The 22,001-nt window shown below is 52.0% G+C and overlaps 1 protein-coding gene across 1 annotated transcript in view; it reads left to right on the forward strand.

Moving 5' to 3' along the window:
* The window catches only part of CACNA1E (calcium voltage-gated channel subunit alpha1 E), a 345,741-nt gene that overhangs the window by 262,925 nt on the left and 60,815 nt on the right, over positions 1 to 22,001 (forward strand). The window contains exons 10-25 of the mRNA XM_074349901.1: positions 613 to 666; positions 1,282 to 1,371; positions 2,367 to 2,576; positions 3,335 to 3,447; positions 5,052 to 5,164; positions 5,525 to 5,656; positions 6,116 to 6,188; positions 7,493 to 7,610; positions 9,310 to 9,377; positions 10,849 to 10,946; positions 14,907 to 14,963; positions 16,136 to 16,786; positions 17,185 to 17,498; positions 19,521 to 19,680; positions 20,811 to 20,940; positions 21,613 to 21,672. Of these exons, the coding sequence (XP_074206002.1) occupies positions 613 to 666; positions 1,282 to 1,371; positions 2,367 to 2,576; positions 3,335 to 3,447; positions 5,052 to 5,164; positions 5,525 to 5,656; positions 6,116 to 6,188; positions 7,493 to 7,610; positions 9,310 to 9,377; positions 10,849 to 10,946; positions 14,907 to 14,963; positions 16,136 to 16,786; positions 17,185 to 17,498; positions 19,521 to 19,680; positions 20,811 to 20,940; positions 21,613 to 21,672 (2,441 nt within the window). The remainder of the gene's footprint in view (positions 1 to 612; positions 667 to 1,281; positions 1,372 to 2,366; positions 2,577 to 3,334; positions 3,448 to 5,051; positions 5,165 to 5,524; positions 5,657 to 6,115; positions 6,189 to 7,492; positions 7,611 to 9,309; positions 9,378 to 10,848; positions 10,947 to 14,906; positions 14,964 to 16,135; positions 16,787 to 17,184; positions 17,499 to 19,520; positions 19,681 to 20,810; positions 20,941 to 21,612; positions 21,673 to 22,001) is intronic.

Raw genomic sequence — 22,001 nt, forward strand, 5'->3', positions numbered from 1 at the left:
GACAAATTCACAAATTCAAATTCTGCTCAGCGAGGCAGGACGGAAGTGGTCGGGGGACAGGAAGCAAGCCCACGAGGCCTGCTTCTCTCTTTGTGGGGGGCCGTTAGCATCTTCCTCTGCCCTTCCCTTAAAGAAATAGGCTAGAACCCAAAACATGGTCTCACCTCCTGAATGAGGAGGGTGGATGTTATGACCTAGGAGCTGCAGACAAGAAACTCAGGAAACTCCTACTGCTGGAAAAGGTTTAGGGAAGCTGGAAAAAAGAAAAAGCAGACGTGGAGATTTTTTATTCCTATCAATTTAGGGGATTTCAGTTAAAAGAGTAGCTCTTCCTCTCAGGACTAACCCCCTGAACAGTATATCAGACACAGATGAATTTTGCCAGTCCCCTCCAACACCCCTGAGCTAAAGAACTTTTTGCTGTTTGGATTTGTCTCAGGAACTCCCTCCATGACCCTCATGTCTTTCTGATGCTGATGCCCGAAACTAGCTCTGAACTCTTTGCTCTCTCGCCATGGCCCTGAAGCCAGAGCCATTCCTGAGGGCTTTTTTTATTTTGCAGAATGATTTCTCATTTACCAATAATTTACTAAACCATTTATTTTCATATAGAGGAAGTCATGCTTGCTGAAGAAAATAAAAATGCCGGAACATCAGCCTTAGAAGGTAAGGAAGGGCTCCGAGGCCTTTTTCCTTCTGCACTTGCCCCCTCCGATGCGGCGGCAAGCTCTCTTGATCAGAAGAAGAGGAAGAAAGAAAAGAGGGGCGCTCTGGGATTTGCAACGCAAGTCTCTCTGTCATAAAACCCCTCATGCTTTAACAGTGAAGGGAATTGAGTCGTGGATTTAAATGCTTTTTTAAAGTGATGCAAATGAAATCCAAGAGTTGCTTTGTTCCAGGGCGTGTGACGGATGATGTGCAATGAAAAGGCCATCCTAAGACCAGTGGCGTAGAAAGGGATCTTCTCTGGCAGTTGGTGGGGATCATCCTGGGACCACTTTTGTTCCCAGGAAGTGACATTGTCTATGCAGAGCCAGGGCCAGTAGAGATGGAGTGCCTGCGTGCCTGCCGCACGTGGGTCAGCTCTAGCAAGGCGCGGGCGCCCTGTGTGTCAGGGGTGCTACTGACCACGGGAGCCAGGGTGCTGTAGACATTTGCGACTTCTCTCACCCACGCAGTCGCCTGTGTCACAGGGGCCTCTTGCCCACAGTCCTCAGTTTTGACCAAAATGGTCCAATTGTCCTTACTCCCTCTCTCTGGCCTCCCCCCTCCCTGGTGTAGTGCTTCGAAGGGCAACCATCAAAAGGAGCCGGACGGAGGCCATGACACGAGACTCCAGCGATGAGCACTGTGTCGACATCTCCTCCGTGGGTGAGTGGAGGCAGTCAGGTCTTCTCCTCCTGCTCTGAGTCGCCCACGAAAGGGAATATCCTGTCTCTTGGGAGACACCACAGAGAGGAAGAGAATCCAAAAAATCCAGAGCTTTGGGATGTCATTAGGAAAAGGCATTGGGATGTAATGTGGTTGACAATGACTTACAGGAAAAAACAGACCAGGGGATACTGTTTATGTGAAACATGGGGTTCAGGGCCAAGAATCCAATGCAGGTTCTTCAAGTGTGGCAGATGTATCCTGTTTTATATACATTTGGTCTCTCCTGAATGTGATCATGAGGACACACTTTGGGATGTTGTTCAAAGGATCCTGAGAACCTGTTGCTTCTAAGTGACCCCCATTTGAGAGCCGGCAATCATTTGCTTAATCACAGTAGCACCTCCCTGCTTCCATCACCTGCTTCCACGTGACGTTAAAACGAATTCCCACTGACAGCCCTTTCACGTGACTAGTGTTCAGTCCCAGGTTCTCACAGAGATTCTGGCTGATGGCAGATTTTCCCTACTCAGAAGAAAGGGAAGGGTCTGACTTCATCCATGACAGCAGAAGAGGCGTAGAGAGCTGATTGCTGCTTTAGGCTGCCGGTGGTGAAAAAAAAAAATCACAAATGCGGCAGAATATTTCCGGTGCCTGAAGTATATTTAAAAAGAAAGGCCAGAGAGAAGCCCAGTCTGTTCCAAACATAACCAGGATCCTATTAGGATTCAGGATAGTGGCTGTATGCCTGGTGTCCTGCCCGGGTAGTCGTTCTGTTTCCTAGGACTGAGAGTGCCCGGAGGAAAAGCGGGCAATCTCGGCTGTGCTGTGGAAACTCTTAGCCAATAACTTGGGGATTCCTTGGGCCTGCAATGTGGCAGTCCCCAAGCCCTGGGATTGAAGCTGCTCCCGCTAGTCCTTTGAATGCCCCGTTGCCATTGCAGGGTGATCTGTTTTGCAGCCTCATTCTTCCTCCTTCCTGCTCCCCTCCACAGGCACACCTTTGGCCCGGGCCAGCATCAAAAGTGCAAAGGTGGACGGGGCCTCCTATTTCCGGCACAAGGAGAGGCTTCTGCGAATCTCTATTCGCCACATGGTTAAATCCCAGGTGTTTTACTGGATCGTGCTGAGCCTTGTGGCTCTCAACACCGCCTGCGTGGCCATCGTCCATCACAACCAGCCCCAGTGGCTCACCCACCTCCTCTGTAAGTGAGTGGTGACTGTTGGCTCTCACGGTGGCAGCTTGATTGGGGTGGGAGTGTAAGGAGAGCGAGGCAGCGTGTGGGCCCGGCGGTTGTTCTGCCTGCCCGGAGCTCTGCCCCTCCACCGCGGTGGGAAGGAGCCCAGAGCTGTCATCAAGGGGTGGGGGTTATCATGTGACCAGCCCCAGCTGTCATTCATTATGGACTCATAAACAAATCTTTACTGATGAGTCAATAAGATAGCATTACACCTTGGGTCATCTAAGGCCTTCATTTAGTGTCTCAGTGGTGTAGGGAATCTTGGTCACCAGAGTCCTAGGGAGAAAGTCCTCAGGGAAGTGAATACCTTCAATAGACCGGAGAGGAAACTTACAGTCCACTGGGTAAGGCCGCCACTGGGTGTGAGTGAGGGCCCGGAGGCGGACACGGCTGGTATGTGGGGTGAATCCAGCTCTTCCATCAAAGCCACAGGGAAGCCCTTTCTGTCTCTCCTGAGAGCCAGCTACCATTCAGGGGACAGTGACAAACCCACCTGTCAAAAGAGGGCAAAGAATGGAGTGTGCCTGGGACTCATTCTGGGTCAGAGCCTGTTCAGACATCAGTAGGTTTTGCCTGGTACCCACCTGGCGTGGTCATTGAGCGTCCTGCATGGGCGGGTCCTGCTGCCATCAAGGGCTCCTCCATAGGTGGGGCATTAGGCTGGGGAGGACTGGAGCCTGGGCCGTCCATGGAACAATTGGTTCTGCTTTTAATGCTTTCAGACTATGCAGAATTTTTGTTTCTGGGACTCTTCCTCTTGGAGATGTCCCTGAAGATGTACGGCATGGGGCCTCGCCTTTACTTTCACTCTTCATTCAACTGCTTTGATTTTGGGGTAAGTGACCTCCCATCCTTCTGTGTCGTGTGGATCTGCTGTGGTTTGAAATAAGCAGCTCGCACCATGGCTCAGCATGGAACCCTGACATCAGAACTTATAAAAAAATAAATGCATAGGATTAGCGAAAGGGAGTTCAGGAAGGAGTGACTCCTTGCCATACTAGGGTTTGTTTGGGTTTTCTCAATGCTCTTTTATTTTTAATCTTTTTACCGCAGTAGAACGCATTAACCATAGAGTATACACTTCAGTGTAGCTCAGTAAGGTTTACAAAGCTACCCACAGCCCGAGTTTTGAACCACTTAATTATCTTGGGGGAAGCCTGGGAGAGAAGGACAAAAGCCTTGATTCTAGAAGGTGGTTCAGTAAAAAATGAGAAACCTGTATGTTCATTTTTTTAGTTTAGTTGAAAATTGGGAAAATTTCTAGCTGTCCCCTTAAACAAGCATTCACACACGTACGCACACACGCATTTATACTAGCAAGTCCCCACACAGACCGCTTCATCCAGTGTCCACGTCCTCAGTGGCATGGATGTGTACAGGCAGGCATTACTGACAGTCTTCCAGGTGTTTTCGCACACATTTTTGTCCTCCGTGCTCTCAGGAGTCCTGGCCCCTGTGTTAAGTGGTGGGAGTTTGGCTACCTGTTGACACACGAGTAAACCAGGGACACCGTGTGCAAGTCCACACAGCCAGTGAGCAGCAGAACTAGGTTGCAAAACTTTGGGTTCCTGAACCACTTCTCTTTCTGCCAAACCCACTTCTTTTTCTGCCAGCTCTTCAGTTAGGTGCTAACGATTTTGGGCACTTGCCAATCTGCATTTTAACTTGGAACATATGCTCCTGGGTACAGGCAATTTTCAGGCATAACAGTGAGTGAAAGACCATTTTAACCTCAGTTGCCTTACATGCATACTTTTCAGCATCGCTGGGAGGATAAATTTTTGTTGTTTCTCCTAGGGCAGTGTGTAGGATATAACAGACCTTCAGTAAACATATAATTAAAACAAAAAAACAGACTGGTGAATTTGCCATTGCTACTCCCTATAGCAATCAGATTCCATACCCCCAAGTGGTACCCTCACATTGGAGTATGTGGGATGTGAGTGTCTGAAAGTTATTTCGTGTACAGGTGACTGAAATATTCTTGTTAGCAGTGAATTCTAGGACAATGAATGTGGACCTTCTCTGAGACTTTTATATTTGAGCGCAACCTGTGTTAATTTCCATTTGTTTTTCTTGTTTGAGGACCACTCTTCTGCCTGTTTGTTCATCTAAGAACAGTATGGCTGTCAATCTGTGCAGAAGTGGTGAATGACTGTTGCAGCGTTCACGAAGGACAGAGCAGCAGTCAGTAAAGCAACCGACAGTGTGAAGGAGGAAATTTAGCAAGGGGAGTGGAGAGCAGTGGGGAGAGAGGTGGTAGAGTCTCGTTTTCGTTTGGCAGCCTTCACACGTAGGTGGTCCTGCTGGAGGTGGGCTGGATGGGGAGGCGAGAGTTTTCATTTCAGAACAGCCCAGTGAGAACTGTTGATTGAGGAATACCAGATTGCGTCTCTCCCCCTCCCCCTCTTCTCACCGTGGCTGGGTTTGGCTCTCTAGGTCACAGTGGGCAGCATCTTTGAAGTGGTCTGGGCAATCTTCAGACCTGGTACATCTTTTGGAATCAGTGTCTTGCGAGCTCTTCGGCTTCTGAGAATATTTAAAATAACCAAGTAAGTGACCAGAATCTGAGCTCTTCCCAACCACCTTGGAAAGTGGAAGCTTCTCTCTGCTTTATTATTATTTCCTCCCATCTCCCTCCCCCTTACCATGTGACCCCCTTCCCTACCCCACCACCCCACTCTGTTCTTCAGCTTCTCCTCCTTCTCCAAAGATTAAACCAGAAAAATGCCCACGATGCCAGAATCCCATGCCACATTCCCAAGGGGAGCCACATTATTGCTGGCATCTGTCCTTTCTACAAGTATACAAATGCAGCTTATCTCATAGACCACCAGGCAGATGCCCAGCTGGGCTTGGGGGTAACTTGACATTCACTGTTCCCCGCCATAATGCTGTCTGGGTTTCTGCAGGTACTGGGCATCCCTGCGGAATTTGGTGGTCTCCTTGATGAGTTCCATGAAGTCCATTATCAGTTTGCTCTTTCTCCTCTTCCTCTTCATCGTCGTCTTTGCTCTCCTAGGAATGCAGCTGTTTGGAGGCCGGTAAGTGCCAACGAGCTTTCCATCCAACAGAGCCTCAAAACCTAGTCTTCAGCCTATGAGCACCAGGGTCACTAATTTAATCACCATGTTACCATCTTGTTTGTTCGTGTCCATGGCTCCAGTTAACCACTGAGTGTATGTGTGGAACAAACATCTCTGTACAGGGCTCTTGTTGTGAGGACCCTTCCTTTAGAGCTGTCCCTGAAGGGTACAGCATGGGGCCTTGTGACTCAGGATCCGCCCAGGCAGCATCCCATTATCCACCCCCTTCAAGCGCTCAGTCCCCCAGTAGAAGTCACTAATACCATCTTCATAAGTTACTGGAATGGTGGGGAGTGTAGGGAAGGAGGGGAGGTGGAGATGGGAAAAGTAGTGGTGAAAATGGCATTATCTTGGGAAAGAGGAAACTTGGTGTGTGAGATTTTGCTTTCATTCCTCTCTTGGAATTTCCTTTTTCAGGTTCAACTTTAATGACGGGACTCCTTCAGCAAACTTTGACACCTTCCCTGCAGCCATCATGACTGTATTCCAGGTATGAGGCTGTTAAAAAGTGCTATGTGGTCCATCCACGTCACTGCAAATAGAGATGATCATATTGAGTGAGGTTAAGTCAGACAAAGACAAATGTCATATGGTATCACTTGTATGTGGAATCTAACAAACAATGATACAAATGAACTTACTTACAAACCAGAAATAGACTCACAGATGTAGAAAACAAACTATGGTTACCAAAGGGGAAAGGGATGGGGGGAGGGGATAAATTAGGAGTTTGGGATTAGCATATACACACTACTATGTATAAAATAGATAAACAAGGTCCTACTATGTAGCCAGGGAACTATACTTACTATCTTGTAATAATCTATAATGAAAAAGAATCTGAAAAAGAGTATATATATGTATACGTATAATTGAATCACTTTACTGTACACCTGAAACTAACACAACATTGTAAATCAGCTATACTTCAATTTTAAAAAAAAGTTCCGTGGAGTCCCTCGGTGCACACACTACAAGACGATGATGTGTGAAGAGAACCTGCCTTTCCTCTCCAGGCTCCTCTCAGGCAGCTGCGTGCTCTTGCTTACTGAGAAGTCATCACCACGCTAGTTGCTAGGACTTTTGTAGCTCTGTTCTTACCAATAATAAAAGAGCTCTCTCGTGATGACCTCATTGGCCTTCTCCCTACACTTGTGAGTTTGCAAGAGGTACTAAGTCAGAGACATCCAGTGACATCGCATTTATGGTTTTAGGAAATTGGAAGTATCTTCGAACCCACATGTCCTTTTAATAAAGTATCTTTTTCACGTACCACCACACCCCCCTCCAAAATTTTTTTAAATCATGTGGGAGAACTCAAAATCGATAATGTCTAAGAGGTAAAGGAAAACGTTACTTAGCCAGATACTGAGGCTGAACCAGAACCCAGGTTTCCAGAACTGGAGCCCACAAAGCATTTTCCAGTAATGCTGCTGTCTCAGGAGCTGTATCTTGGCAGCTCCTGGAGGTGGTCAGGCAGTGAGCAGACCGCCCACTCTGTGTGACTTCCACAGGCTTGGCCAAGCTGGGGTTTGGAATGGGGGGGTTCTCTATATTTTGAAGAATAGAACCTTTCCTTTCAATGTTCTACCTCCATTTTCAATGCCTAAAATTTTTCAGTATCAGAAGGATGTTTAGGATTATTTACAGGAGTGACTTTTTTTTCCTCCCCGGCAGGATGGTCAAGCAAGGGGGTAGATGGAAAAAGACCCAGGCCCAGGATTTTCCCCTTTACGTGGAGCCCATTTTCTCATCCAGCCCAGGTCTCTAACTTGCCTGTTGTTTGCTGTGTAGATCCTGACGGGGGAGGACTGGAACGAGGTCATGTACAACGGAATCCGCTCCCAGGGCGGGGTCAGCTCAGGCATGTGGTCCGCTATCTACTTCATTGTGCTCACCTTGTTCGGAAACTGTATCCTTCTTAAAATGCTTCTCTTGCACGGCCTGCCTGGACCACCCTGTGAGGAAGAGGAGATGCTGGTGGCGGTGGTGGTGATGTGGGTGATGGGAGAGGTGGGGGCGGCACTGGGGTGGACACTGCTGGTGTGCTAAGAGAAACAAGGGCCTTGATCTTAAGGAACCTGTGCACTAGCCTGGTACAGAAGATGAATATAAACAAGGGTGTGTCATCCAAATTATCAGTGTGCACCAATAAAGACATACGAGGCTCTTACGCTAAATGGTTAGATAGACTGTGAGCTGGGGAAATACGAGAGGAAGAGATCACTGTAGGCTGAAATAGTGATCAGATTATAAGAATAATGAGTTAATTACATGTTAATATAAAACAGAGCCTTCAGTGCAGTAAGATCTCAAAAATATTAGTATTATGATTAACGCTGTTACTGAGCACAGCTAGCACTTGGTGGATTTGTGCTATTCGTGAGACCCTGTGCTAAATGTTTCATAGGCACCATTTCATCTAAGCCTGACCTTATAAGACTTAGAGGAAATAACTTGATCAAAGTCAAACAGTTACTAAATTGTAAAGGGAGACTGGAAACCAAGTGTATTTAATTCCAAAACCCGTGGCTGATCACAAATTCTAGACCAGGAAGACTTGGGTTTTAATCCCAGCAACCTTGCTTACCAGCTGTGTGGCCTTGGGAAAGTCACTTAATCTCTCTGAGCCTCTAGTTTTCACACCTGAAAGAAGGGAATTTTATCTGTCTCCTCTGTTGGTGGTGAATAGTAAATGAGATAATTTGCTTGAATGTACCTTACAAACCACAAACTTCTATGTGGCCATTGGATGTTTGAGGGGAGTGGGATTTGCCTTGAATTAGGGTTGGTAGAGTGAAAGGGGATAGAGAAGAGGTGTTCCTTTAACTTTTCTGCCTTAAAAACATCTAGGGGCCAGAGTGGACTATAAATACGAGAAACCCATAAAAAGCAAGCTAAGCAGTGAGTCACAGAAATGGAAGTCCAGTTTGTCACAGTGGCATCTTGATTTTCCTGTTATTCTGATGGTAGTCAGACCTGGACTTTTGGGCTAGAACCAGTTCTGTGTTCCACAACACATGGGCCTCAAAGATCATTGGAAAATTGGGACTTTGGAGGTTAGAGCTTGACATAGAAATGATCTTGTGTGCCCTGAGACAGTTTGTTAAATAAAATATGGAAGCCTCCCTGGAAAAGAGTGAAAGATGTTAGCATCTCATTAGTGATAAAGCTGTGGAATCTAATTTTGCTTCATCTTTAAGGACAGAATTGCATGATTGGTCCAGGTGGGCTTCAACTCCAGCCTCCCAGAGAGGAAAGACGAACTCCTACGTTAGGCTCCTTATCCGTCTCATCGTTCAGTGGTTCTCTGTATTGCTGGGATTAGAGGCCGTCGCTGTGTGAGTCTTCTTGCTCCATCTTGGCCCCCTGAGTGGTTCGATTCATATGTTTCTTGTAAAAATATATGGAAGGAGAGAAGATATATTCTCCTTCAAACAGAATTACATAACATCTCTCTTCCTCCTCCCACAGTCCCTGCTTAATTAACCCTTTGGGGGTGGCTTCTGTTCCTGCAAGCATCCCAGGCAGGAAAGACACGGAGATGCCCTCTCAGCCTTGCTGAAGGCTTTTGGTTTTCTTACTTGCCCATCCTTAACTCATCACCCCAGACACGCTGCTGAATGTGTTCTTGGCCATCGCTGTGGACAATCTGGCCAATGCCCAGGAACTGACCAAGGTAAGCAGTGTTCTCAGGGGATCCAGTGATTCTCTAATGCCTTTGAATGCCTGCTAGGCATTGGGACTGCCTCCCGAATTCTGCATTGCCTGCCTTAGGCCTGCCAGGAAGGCCCCTTCTCTGTGCTTGTGGACACGACCAGGAAGGAAACCCGGTTCACTCTGGTGAGCCTCAGACCAGCCTGGGTGTCTCATGGGATATAGAAGATAGGCACTTAATTGCTGCAGACCCCCAGAGATGTCCTTTGCAGGATGATGACCTGGAAAATACAGAGAACACCAGACTCCTGGACTTAAATCCGACCTCTGCTCTTGTGACCTCGGGCTGTGTGACCTCAGTTGTGTGCCTTCACCCTCCTGGGTCTGGGTGTGAGAGGGGACAGGGGCATCACTGGTCCTAGACTACTCCAGTGGCCGTGATCATCCTGGGGAAGTTTCAGTGAAGCCAGACACTCCATTTCTCAAAGAACTGTTCCTTTCTTTTCTCTGAGTCATTTCTTAAGTGGTGGAGGGAATTCTGGTGGCAGTGGGACAGCCTAGGAGATGAGTGAAAACTTCTCCCCACACTATGCAAATTCGGTTTCGGATTGAGCCCACAGCATCCCGGTGATGTCTCCAAGCCTTTCTCGCGTATTCTCTGATGTGTTGCCTGCTCTTCCTGACATCCTCGGGGGTCCTCTTATCTGCATAGCACAGTAGGGAAATGTACCATCTCTAGGAGCTGGAAAGCTGGGTGTGAGCCACACACCCACCAGTGCTGGCTCCTTTAGCTGGGGCCAGGCCCCTCATCTCCATCAGCATTGCTTCCTTCACCTGTAAAATAAGAATGAGAGGTCTGCCTTGCAGACCTCAGAGGAGTGTGGCAAGGATCAAGTATAAAATGATCATGTGAAAACCAGAGCAAGCTGTGAAGGTATATGTGTTTTGGTTATTTTCCTTGAATGAGCTTTCCTTGGTGTTAGCACACAGAGGGACATTTATAAGCAAGAATATGGGTGATGGGTGAGGGGATGAGGTCCCTCTGCCTGAGCACCCAGAGTGGGGTTGCTTAGCTGTGCAGGGAAGAGGGCGTGATGGAGGCATGACCCCAGCACTTTGCTTCAGGGGCCCTACCTAGAAGGTCCCTGCTCCATCACTTGCAGACCCTGTGGGATGTCTAGGAGGTGTGGGCTCTGGCCTCTGAGCTCTGCAGCCGTGGCCAGCTCCACTGAGGGTGGGGCTTAGGGTGGGCTCCACGGCTCTCCAGAGGAATTGCGGAGCAGCCCGAGGGGCAGGGTGGAGGAGGCAGCTGTCTTGAGGGGCCCGGGCTCTGGCCCCCTGAGGTCTCTGAGCCAACCTCAGCTCACACTGCCTTGTTTCACCTCTTCCTGGCTTTCCTTACTTTGCTTGGTCTCTAGAACACCTTCCAGGGAGAGCCCCCGGGGCTACTCCTTCCCAGATCCCAGGCATAGCCACCTCTGCTTTGTGTCTAGGATGAACAGGAAGAAGAGGAGGCCTTCAACCAGAAGCACGCGCTGCAGAAGGCCAAGGAGGTCAGCCCGATGTCTGCGCCCAACATGCCTTCCATCGAGTGAGTCGGCTGTCCCCCCACAGATCCCTGGGCTCCTGTGCTAACAGCCAATCACTCAGCTCCGAAAAGCCTTACTCTCGGAGGGCGCCTGCTCCAGGAGATGCCCCATGAATACGTCAGTGAGCAAGACAGGGTCTCTTCTTCCACAGAACTCCCATTTCAGTGAGCAAGATGGATGATAAACAGAAATCGTTTTAGATGGTGATCATTGCTATCAAATAGATAGGGTAGGAAGGCAGAGGAATGAGAAGAACTGGGTGAAGAACCTCCAGGCGATCTGGGAGGGCTTCTCTGAAGAGGTGATATTTAAGCAGAGACCTAAATGTGCAGAAGACAGACATGTGACATGAAGGCAGAGTGCTCCCTAGCAAGGCACAGTGTGGCGGGTGTGAAGGGAGCAAGGAGGACGAGAAGGAGACGAGGCCAGGGAGATCCTGACGGCCCAGCTGAAAGGTTTTAGCTTTTATTCTAATTGCAACCATAGGAGGGCCTAGAGCGGAGGGACAGATATGATATGCTTTACACTTTCAAAAGGTCACTCTGCTCTGTGGAGCATGGATTGTAGGGACCCAGACTGGAGGCGGGGAGACAGAGATTGGCTCTTGGAGTAGGTGAGAGTTGATGGTGGTTTCGACCGTGGGGCAATGGAGGGGGTAAGAAGTCTGTATTTTGGAGGGAGAGCCAGTAGGGTGATCTAATGGAGTAAATGTGATGGAGACAGACGAACAAAAAAAGAAACAAATGTTTCTCCCAGGTTTTCAGGTTTGAGGCCTAAGCAACTGGGTAGATGATGGTGAAATGTACTGATAGCCTAGAGACAGGTGGAAGTCCAATCTTGTTTGGGCCATGTTAAAATTGAGATACTTACAAGACATCCAAGTGAAGATGTCGAATGGATCACATGGGTCTGAAGCTTAGAAGTTAGGGTTAGAAATAAAGATGGGGGAGGGGGGCATTTGCACTTGGGTGACATTTAAGGGATCAGCACAGGGAGCTGACCAGGGAGAGTTGGGGTGAAGGAGAAAGGGGCTGAGGAAGAGAGGCTGGAATGCTTCGTGCGGAGGGCGGAGCTCAGGACTGTTGAAAGATCACGTAAGATGAGGCCAGAAAAGGGACTATTGGGTTTGGCAAAACAAAAGCTGTTGGTGACCTTCCTGAGAGCAGTTTGAGTGGCCCCGTGGGAACACAGTCCAGCTGGAGTGGATTAGAGGGAGATGGTAATAAAGTAGAACAGCAGGTATAGACTCTCTTTAAGGATCCAGCCTGGACCTGTGGTTGCTGGTGGAACTAGCAGCGCTCGGGCTGCTGGTGCTGGAGGGGGTGTCAGAGGAGAGGCTGGAGGGAGGGGGCGGAGGAGAGGCTCAGAAGTGACTCCGGAAATTCAGAATTCCTGTTGTCGCTTCTGGGCCTGCGTGAGGACTGTGTGAGGGACCCTGGGGCACCACTGGGGAAGGTCTGAGACCCCTGGGAGCTGGAACTGTATCCTGGCACCAGACCCTGTTGTGTATTACTTGAAGCTGGTCAGGGAGGAGCGCTTCTCTGCCCAGAGCTCATTAATATCCTCTGCCTCGCCTCGTAGGGACATTCTAGAGCTATGTGCAGGGCCTCTCTCCCCGGCTTGGCCATCATCTTGTTCTCACTTCCTACAACTGATGGCTTGACCCCTGGGCTCATCCTCTGTGAGGGAGAAAAACACCCCCCCCCCAAAATGCATTAAAGATTGATGGAGAAAGGCAGAAACACCTCCTTCCTCTCTAGAATGTTCTCTGGACCTTGAGTAGTTTCTACCCCACTTCCCCTGCACTCATGAGTTTGGACTAAAAATACATACACACAGGTATCCAAACACGTGGGTGGGCAGGGCTGGCTGTCACTTAGGAGTGGGTGGTTCTATTTACTGAGATGAGGCAGGCAGGAGGAGGAGTGGGTTTGGAGATGTGAGGTGGGAAGGATGCTTGGCCCAGAGTAGAAACTCACTATTTATGGGATGAAAGAATGAATGGAATGCTGGTAGGCAGAGGGCCGTGGGGACTGAGTGTGTATCCAGGCACAGAGAGGCGGGAGAGGTGCTGTAAGCACCCAGGATGAGCAGAGACGCAGGCTTTGCTTGCTGTCCCTGTGCTGCAAGGCAGGTGCTGCTGGCAGGATGACGCCAGCGTGTGTGTGGACCGCCTGGCCTGCAGGCGGGACCCCTGAGTTCCAGGTGACAGCGTGACTAAGTGAGAACACGGTGGCCAGGGAGAGACACGGGAAGAACGTTGTTACAAACCAAAAGGCCAGAGTGCTGGTCATCGTTCTGACACTCACATGCTGTGACCTTGGAATGAAAGCCACTTAGCGTCTCAGAATCCCTGTTTCCCCGTCTTTGAAATGGGAAGAGCACCAACCACCTTTCCTGATCCACAGGGTTCTTGCAGAGTGTGTGTGAGCTCATAGACACGTGAGTCGGAGAGATGCCTCTCCGTGTGGTTTCAGGAATGAAGATATGGTAATGATTCTGACGGGATGTGAATCTGGATCTTTGTCTGTGTGAGTGGCCAAGTGAAGAGGAGTTTGAAGTGTATATCTGATTTATGTGGAAATTAGAGGTTGGTTCTCTCTTTCACCTGACCTGTGTGTGTGTGTATGCGCGTGTGCACACACGTGAGCAAGTAAGAGAGAGTTCTTCCATGTGCTTACGTTCCTCCACGTGTGCTTCTGGAGGGCTGGTATTTGGATGTTTGAGAATTTGCAAATTGGCGGTGGGAGGTGCCTTTCCTGGTGGGCGCGCCCGCTGCCCGTCTAGAGCGTGTGCTTCGCTTTCTCTATGCTGCCCTTGCTTCTTGGCATGGCCGCCCTGTGCACATCGCGCTGACAATGCAGAGGGCTGCATTCAGTTGGGGAGCTCACGGGCATCTCCACAGTGATGTCTGCATCCCTTCTGTGGGTGCTGGAGTGCTTTGCCCCACTTACAGATAATTCTGAGTGAGGCTCAGACCAGCAGCCTCTGCTCCCAGAGCCCACAGTGAATCTGGCTTCTCTGTGGATGTGGACGTGGCAGTTGAGCCATGCTCGTTTGCCTGCATGCTGTCCATGCACGGGGTGCATTTCATCGGGGAAAGAGCAGCAGGTCCAGACAGGGCCCATAGGTCCAGACTGGGTCCATCAGCCCAGGACCTGGGGCAGGCTCGCTCCATCGGTGTCCCAGACATGTCATCCAATGCCTGAGCTTTGACCTGAGCTGACAGCTTCATTTTTCCTGTTTGCCTTTGTGCGTGATGCCCCACCCTACCACTCTGACCTTCCATCGACCTGGCCTGCAAGGACACAGCATGCATGTGTCTGTGGAAGGGATTTTTCCCCGTGCAAGGCTAGGAGAGTTAATACTGTGCTGTGCCCAGCGGAACAGGCGGGACGGTCAAGGCCTCAGGCCAGGGCCACCCCATGGCACACATGCAGGGGGCACCGCTCACACACGGAAGTATGTGGATGGCAGCCCGTGGAGTGGTGGCCCTGCCTTTGGCCATGGGTTATTTGGTGGCCTCGATGGCGCGCATGGCAGAGCTTCCGTTCCCTGCATGTTGGGTGAGATTGGAGTGATGGGCTGGGGATTCACACCTTGTGAATATCGTAAAACCTCTTCATCCAAGTTTACAGGGTTTCCAAGTTAGGTCTCTGATGGACATTTAGGTGAAAGTGTGAGTGCTGGTGGGGCCCAGTGACTGAGCATCTGAAGCTGTTCCCTCTGCAAAACAATAGACCCTTTGCACCCCTGCATGTTTGCTTGAAAACTAGGTCGATGTGTTTGCACACAGCAAGGAACCAAGCTCACTCCCTTGGAGAGCTGAAGGTTGGGCATCTACAGAGGGCAGCAGGCACGTAGGGGATTCTGTCCCTCTCCCTGGAGGTCGGCTGGTGGCCGTGGGGCTTGCGGGTCCTAGAGGTCGGGGTGAACTGAACCTGTCCGTTTTTCTTCCCCAGAAGAGACAGAAGGAGAAGACACCACATGTCGATGTGGGAGCCACGCAGCAGCCACCTGTATGTGTGTACCGGTTTGCGTGTTTGTGAGTGGTTACGTGTGGGTGCGGGGACACCGTGTCTTCTTTGTCCTTCCCATGGACAGAGTGGTACGGGGCGTGCACTTCCGTGTGTGCCGTGGCGTGTGTGTGTGTGTGCGTTCTGTGCACATGGTTTGTGGATCTGCTCCTCTGCACCATTCGCCATGTGCCTTTCTCGCTGTGCGTCTAAGGTCTGTGCCCCGTGCATAGTTTGCTCTCCTGTGTGACCTGTGAGCGGGCATGTGTCGGCGTGGGTAGTTAGTGCCCGTGGCTGTTGTGGCTGCGTGGGCCTCAGTGAGGACGTGGGTGGGCACATGTGAGTGTCCCCAGCCCGGGCTCTGGGCGTGCGCCCACAGGCACGTGCAAGGGCGGGAGTAGGCGTATACCCGCACTCCCCACTCCTGTGAGCCCGCCCTGTGGGCCCCTCTCCGTGTCATGCTGGTGTGTTCCTGCTGCCCCATGATGCTCATGCAGGCCCCCGAGCTGGGTCCACGGTGGTTTGGAGTCTGAGCCGTTGGTGGTCCCTGGACATAGAGTCCTGTGGTTTTTATTAGTGGCTGTAGAAGAAACCCACTGCGCCCTGATTTCTGGGGGTGATGCTGAGACTTTCTGTACTGTGGGCCCACTCGCCACTATCACCAGTCACCCTTGGATAGTGCCTGACCGTTACACTTCTCAGCCCTGGCTCTCCCAGGGAAAGAAGAGGGAGAGTGGGAGGGAGAAAGGCCTCTGATCTTGAACTCAGGGCCATTGGTGGGCACAGGGTGGGTCTGGATTGATGCCCTGAAAGCAGAAGGGAACAGGGGAGTGGAAACCTGGTAAGCCTGTGTACCATTGCCCTGCAGGCCGTGGGGACTGGGACTCAGTCCTGGGCTGACCCCACGCCATCAGCTACCGCAGAGCAGGGATGACAATGGAAACCCCATGGGCCGGGGGTCTCCGGTCCAACTTATGCGTGGCCCACCCTGCCCCTCGCATCCTTCTGTGCTTCCTGTCTGCAGGTCCCGGGCCCTCCCGTTTGCTCCCTTCACTGTGTGTCCCTCCCCCGCCACATCCCACGGCCCCCGAAGGCTGGCCCGGGCCCCTGGGGCCGCCCTCCCTGGCCCTTGGCTGGCAGCTTGTGACGTGCCCTCGCCCTCTCCCCTTTGGCAGGAGGGAGCGGAGGCGCCGGCACCACATGTCGGTGTGGGAGCAGCGCACCAGCCAGCTGAGGAGGCACATGCAGATGTCCAGCCAGGAGGCCCTCAACAAGGAGGAGGCCCCGCCCATGAACCCCCTCAACCCCCTCAACCCCCTGAGCCCCCTCAACCCACTCAATGCCCATCCCAGCCTGTACCGGAGACCCCGGCCCATCGAGGGCCTGGCCCTGGGCCTGGGTCTGGAGCGATGTGAGGAAGAGCGCGTCAGCCGTGGGGGGTCCCTCAAGCGGGACGGGGGGAGCCTGTCGAGCGCCCTGGACAGCCAGAGGAGCCCCCTGTCCCTGGGCAAGCGGGAGCCGCCATGGCTGGCCAGGCCCTGTCATGGGAACTGTGACCCCACCCAGCAGGAGGCTGGTGGTGGAGAGACCGTGGTGACCTTTGAGGACCGGGCCAGGCACAGGCAGAGCCAGCGGCGCAGCCGGCACCGCCGTGTCAGGACGGAGGGCAAGGAGCCCTCCTCCGCCTCCCGGAGCAGGTCTGCCAGCCAGGAGCGGAGTCTGGATGAAGACGCGCCTGCCGAGGAGGAGAGGGACTGTGAGCCCAGGGGCGGCCATGGGGGCAAGGAGCCCATGATCCACAAAGAGCGATCCCAGGACCTAAGGAGGTAAATTAGACCCCGGAGCACGCTGGTGTGAGGGATTCTTCAATATAAACCTTTCTAAGCCTCAGTTTTCCCTTTTGCAAAATGGGCATGATGCTGACGCATCTTTGACAGGGTTTGTGTAGATGTGATGGCAGTGGGGTCTGTCCCCCTGAAAACCAGGGTCTGTTCTCCCATTGGGAGTGGGTAATGGAAGGATGGATGGGAGTAAGGCAGTGGACACTGCCTGCAGATCTTAGCTTGTCTGCCTGGCTGGGTGGGGCGGGAGGCAGCAGGTGCCAGGTGCCCTCCAGCAGGGCTGCCCTGGCTCCCCTCACCCTTCCCCTTGCCAGGAGCATCAGCCATTTTGGAACGGCTTCTTAAGAGCTGAGTACCAGCTGTCTTCTCCTCTCCCTCTGTAGAACCAACAGTCTGATGGTGTCCAGAGGTTCCGGGCTGGCAGGAGCGCTCAATGAGGCAGACACACCCCTCGTCCTGCCCCAACCAGAGCTGGAAGTGGAGAAGGATGCCGCGCTGACAGAGCAGGAGCCAGAGGGCAGCAGTGAGCAAGCCCTGCTGGGGGACGTGCAGCTGGACATGGGCCGGGTCATCAGCCAGAGCGAGCCCGACCTCTCCTGTGTCACAGCCAACACAGACAAGGCTGCCACCGAGAGCACCAGCGTCACCGTCGCCATCCCCGACGTAGACCCCTTGGTGGACTCGACCGTGGTGCACAGTGAGAACACAGTCCTGTCCCCCGTCACGTGCACCACCCATCACAACCAGGGCTGGGGAACTCATGGCTCTGAAGTTGTCCCCATTAAATTGCGTGGAAAACCCCACCTGTCAAACGAAATCATCCTTCAACATGTAAAAACAATAGCGGCACTTTTATCCTAGCTTGCAAGAAAAATAAGTTAGAATTTTCCTAATCTCAGGTTTTGCCCATAAAATGTCCCTTGGCCTTTGACCCCAGACCCTGGAGTCTTCAGAGAGATCACATGTGATTTTATGCCATGTGTATATTCAGCTGTTTGATTTATTGTATGAATATCCGATGGTGTTCTCTGCGACCCCCAGGTGCTCTGCCACCTGACAACTTAGGGGACTGATGCTGGCACGGAAGGTGGCAGGAGGGCTCGGGCCAGCCCAGGCTCTGCTCAGTGTGTGGCCTCCAAAAAGCCCTGTGTCTCTTGAGGCCTCACTTTATCGTCTGTAACGTGAGGGCGCTGAGCCAGATTAGCTCTGAGATCTTTCCTTGTACTAACATTTTATGAATCTTTCACTCTTACCGGCTCTTTTTCTCCCCGGAGCTGCCAGCCATGCTTTCCCTCACAGTCCCCTCAGGCAACGACGTTCTTCTGGGAGACCTCAAAGGGGCACACAGCCAACAGGCACCCAGCCCACATCCATCTCTGCCCGACCCCACTCCTGTCCCTGCATTCATCCCACCGGCCGCCCCGTCGTCACGGAATTGTGACCACAGGATTCCACTCTTGCTTTTTCCCCCTTTCTTTTCCCAAATTTTTCTCTTTTCACGGGACAGTCTTCTCTCCCTGTTTTTCTTTCTTCCAGCGCTCTGTCTCCATGTCTTCACCTTTCTCAAAGTGAAGACTGCTTTTTAAAGTATTCTTCAAAGTGTGACTGCCACTTTAGAAAGGGAAGCCTCACTTGTCCGGGGCCCCCTGGGGCTGACATGGGCGGCCGTGTCTCCAGATACCAGACGTGTGCATCTCCTAATGTCTTGTTTAATTTTATGCTCTAAGAAGCAAGATTTTGGACCTTATTTTATAGGGCACAACTTTAAGGAAGCTTGACCCTCCTCTGTCCCCACTCTGGGGCCAGTCTCTGGCCTTGGTCGTAGGTGAGAGCATGCTGTCCGAGGGCTTGTGGGCACCTTGGATGACTTACCTTTTGGAAGGACCTGGAAAGGGGCAGGACCTCAGAGGTTTGCTGCTTACACAAGGTTCCAGGGCAGAATCAGTCACTGAACTGAGAATGTAGGAGAGGTTGCCCAGATCCCTTGCCCCACTCTGATAGTCTCATCCTCTGTGCCACGTAGCCCGCACTGAGACTTGTGTTTGGAAGAAAAGGGCAGCATCCCAGGAGCCCCACTTGGCCTCTGGTTTCTTCGTCCTCCCAGTCCTGGAATGCAGTCCTGGACCCATATTCGCATGAATATTGCATTCGCATTTCTACATCCATCGTGGAAAAAGCCCAGCCAGAAAGGCTGCCTCAAACAGAGTAACGGCTTCTTAAAATCTTCCACGGCAGTGTGATGTCATTGAAAGGAGATAGGACTTGAATTGGGAGCCCATGCTAACTGTATAACTTTCGGATAGGCCCTTGAATTCCCAGAACTTCAGTTGTCCCATCTGTAGAAGAGGAGTAATAACATACGCCGTTCAGAGTGTACTGATGTGAAGAATTCAGTAAATGAAAGTATACGAATAATTTGATTTTAGATATAAGTAAACTTTGCAAACTTGACAACAGAAACAACTATTCTGTTTAACCCGAGAAACATAATTATTATCTATATGGCAAAAAAGGCTCATATGGAATTAGGGTGCAGGTAAGGCTAGGAAGAGAGCTTGGGCTTAACTCAGTGTCATCTAGCAAACACCCTGAGGTTTGCAGGCATCTGGCCAGGCACATCCCTAGCTGCCTCTCCCGTCTCCTCCATCCCATCCCCAGTGGGAAATGCAGGGCACCATTCTCACATGGTTCTGAAGATGTCCATCTGTTCCTCTTGCAGTTAGCAACAAGACTGATGGAGAAGCCAGTCCGTTGAAGGAAGCAGAGATCAAGGAGGAGGAGGAGGGGGGGGAGAAGCAGCAGCAGCAGAAGGAGAAGCGTGAGACGGGCAAAGCCATGGTGCCGCACAGCTCCATGTTCATCTTCAGCACCACCAACCCGTAAGGCGCCCTCCGTCACCGCCCGCCTTCGGTGCTGAGGTCCACAAGCAGGGTTTGAGTCGGGGCGGGGTGAGGAGAAGGAGGAGGGACGAGGGTCTGGTCTTCCTCCTGACCCTCCCTCGTGGTACATGGCCAGACATCTGAAGCATACAGGGTACTCGTGAGTTGAGGTGGATCATGGAATTTATTAACAGACTCGGAACTCTGTGCCCAGAGTCTAAAGGGTAATTTAAGGCAGGACAGCAGGAGAAATGTCGTAAGGAAGACCCTTCACCTGCTCTTTGGTCAGTAGGTGCCCGGGGTTGGGAAGGAGAGAAACCTACTTAGAATGTGTCGCCCGGTATTCCAGAGGTGGGCGGGGCTGAGCACGGAGCCTGGGGTAACTAGACCAGCCATTGGCTGCCCTCCGTGTGAATTCCAAAGTGGGCGTGTTCCTCAGAGCAGAGGCAGGACCATGAGATGGGGTCGGCACGGAAGAATCAGGAAGGTTAGATTCAGGAAAGATAGAATTTTGAAAGGGAAGCTGCCTTCTGCACTGGAAGTGAACAGGACATCCAGGTGGTCCTGGAAGACGGGAGGGCTTCCAGTGACCGTGTGGGCAGCATTCGGCCAAGGCCCTGGGGGGAAGGAAGGAACCTAACAGGGTACGTCAGGCCAGCTGAGAGTGGGGTGCGGTCTGTAGTGACTTTAATCAGAGTCCCCGAGGCTCACGGAAACCTCTTGCTGCTTTCATCGGAAATCTTAGAATCCACGCCTGGTTTTCTGTGTCTTGGTTCTTCTGCTTTCCTTGCTCTGCCCCAGTTTCTGTGCAGTGGGGGGCGTAGACCTTGAGACACAGTGGAAGGTACCGTGTGTGTAGTCTGGTGCTGCTGCTGCCCACACAGCTCACAGGCACTTGCAAGATAATCTATCTTGGCTTGCGTACCGCGGCCTCTAACCAATCTGATTACCTTCCCCACTGGGGCTTTAAATCAAGGGTGGTGCCTCAGAAATTAAATTGCTCTCCCCACGGCTTCCTCCGGCCAGGGCCTGGCTGTCTGGGAGAGGCTGATGTGCTTGGGGGTGGGGAGCGAGGGCGGGGATGGGAGGGAGGGGGCCGGCTCAGCAGGCCCCTCCGCCCCGCCCCCCAGCATCCGCAGGGCCTGCCACTACATCGTGAACCTGCGCTACTTCGAGATGTGCATCCTCCTGGTGATCGCAGCCAGCAGCATCGCCCTGGCAGCCGAGGACCCCGTCCTGACCAACTCGGAGCGCAACAAAGTGGGTACTCAAGGGGCCGTTTGCCAGTCTCCTTAGTGCCCTGGTACCTGCTCTGTCCCAGCTCCCTCCCATCCCGGCACTAGAGGGGAACTAAGGAAGGTTCCTGGGGATGAGGAAGGCTTGGGAAATTGCCCATCTCTGTTCCTGAGGGCAAAGTGTGAAGCATTTCAAGACCAGCCCTCACCCCAACCCTAACTCCCCAATATCACTGCTTGCCTTGGTGCGTCAGCAGCGGGCTTTACACCCAGAGCCAGTCAGGGCTTTGGAAGGGGGGGTCTACGCCCATGCCTGGGTTGGAAGCGGGATCCGACATAGCGTGGTGGGTGATGTGAGTGAAGGTGGGGAGCTGAGACATCTCTTGGAGGGCTCCCGGGGGGATGTTGCGAGGTGTGAGAGAGGTGGGGAGGATTTGAACTGACAAGGATTCCAGAAAGGGAGAGATTTGTGGAGCAGTTCAGCCCCAGGATGTTAAGTTCTGACCCCGGGGAGGGAAGGACCAAGTCCTAGCCACAGGGTTGTGCGGCCCCCATGGTTTCCATGGCTCCTCTCCTCCCTGCATCCAACTAGCAGTTAGAAGCTTCTGTTTGGAGGTAAGAATGCCCATGTCTGTGGAGTGCATGGAGCCCACGGTCACATATGGTCCTCTTCCTCTTCCCTTTGTGTGTCTTACAGGTGCTGAGGTACTTTGACTATGTTTTCACCGGCGTGTTCACCTTTGAGATGGTTATAAAGGTGAGAGCCTGTAGGGCAAACCTGGGCGCTGGGGGTTTGGATGGGTCACTGGTCACCTTCTCTAGTACAGTGCCCTTGCCCAGGGCTGTCATCTCCAGTGACAGTGGGGCCTCTGCTGACCCCTCCTCTGGCCTCAGATCCGGGTCACGTCTGTCGTGTCATGACATGACTGCATAGATCTGTTTCGAGGAGGGCGTGGCCCGAGGAGGAGGAGCCAGGCCCCCCCTCAGGCAGGCGTCAGGAGCGCCGCAGGGGTGGGGACCGTTCTCACTTCCCTAGCGTGCTTCCTGGTTGGAGCCTGGGTACCTGCCACAGCCAAGGGTGAGGTC

Source organism: Camelus bactrianus, chromosome 21 (genome assembly GCF_048773025.1).
Source record: "Camelus bactrianus isolate YW-2024 breed Bactrian camel chromosome 21, ASM4877302v1, whole genome shotgun sequence".
Classification (NCBI taxonomy): domain Eukaryota; kingdom Metazoa; phylum Chordata; class Mammalia; order Artiodactyla; family Camelidae; genus Camelus; species Camelus bactrianus.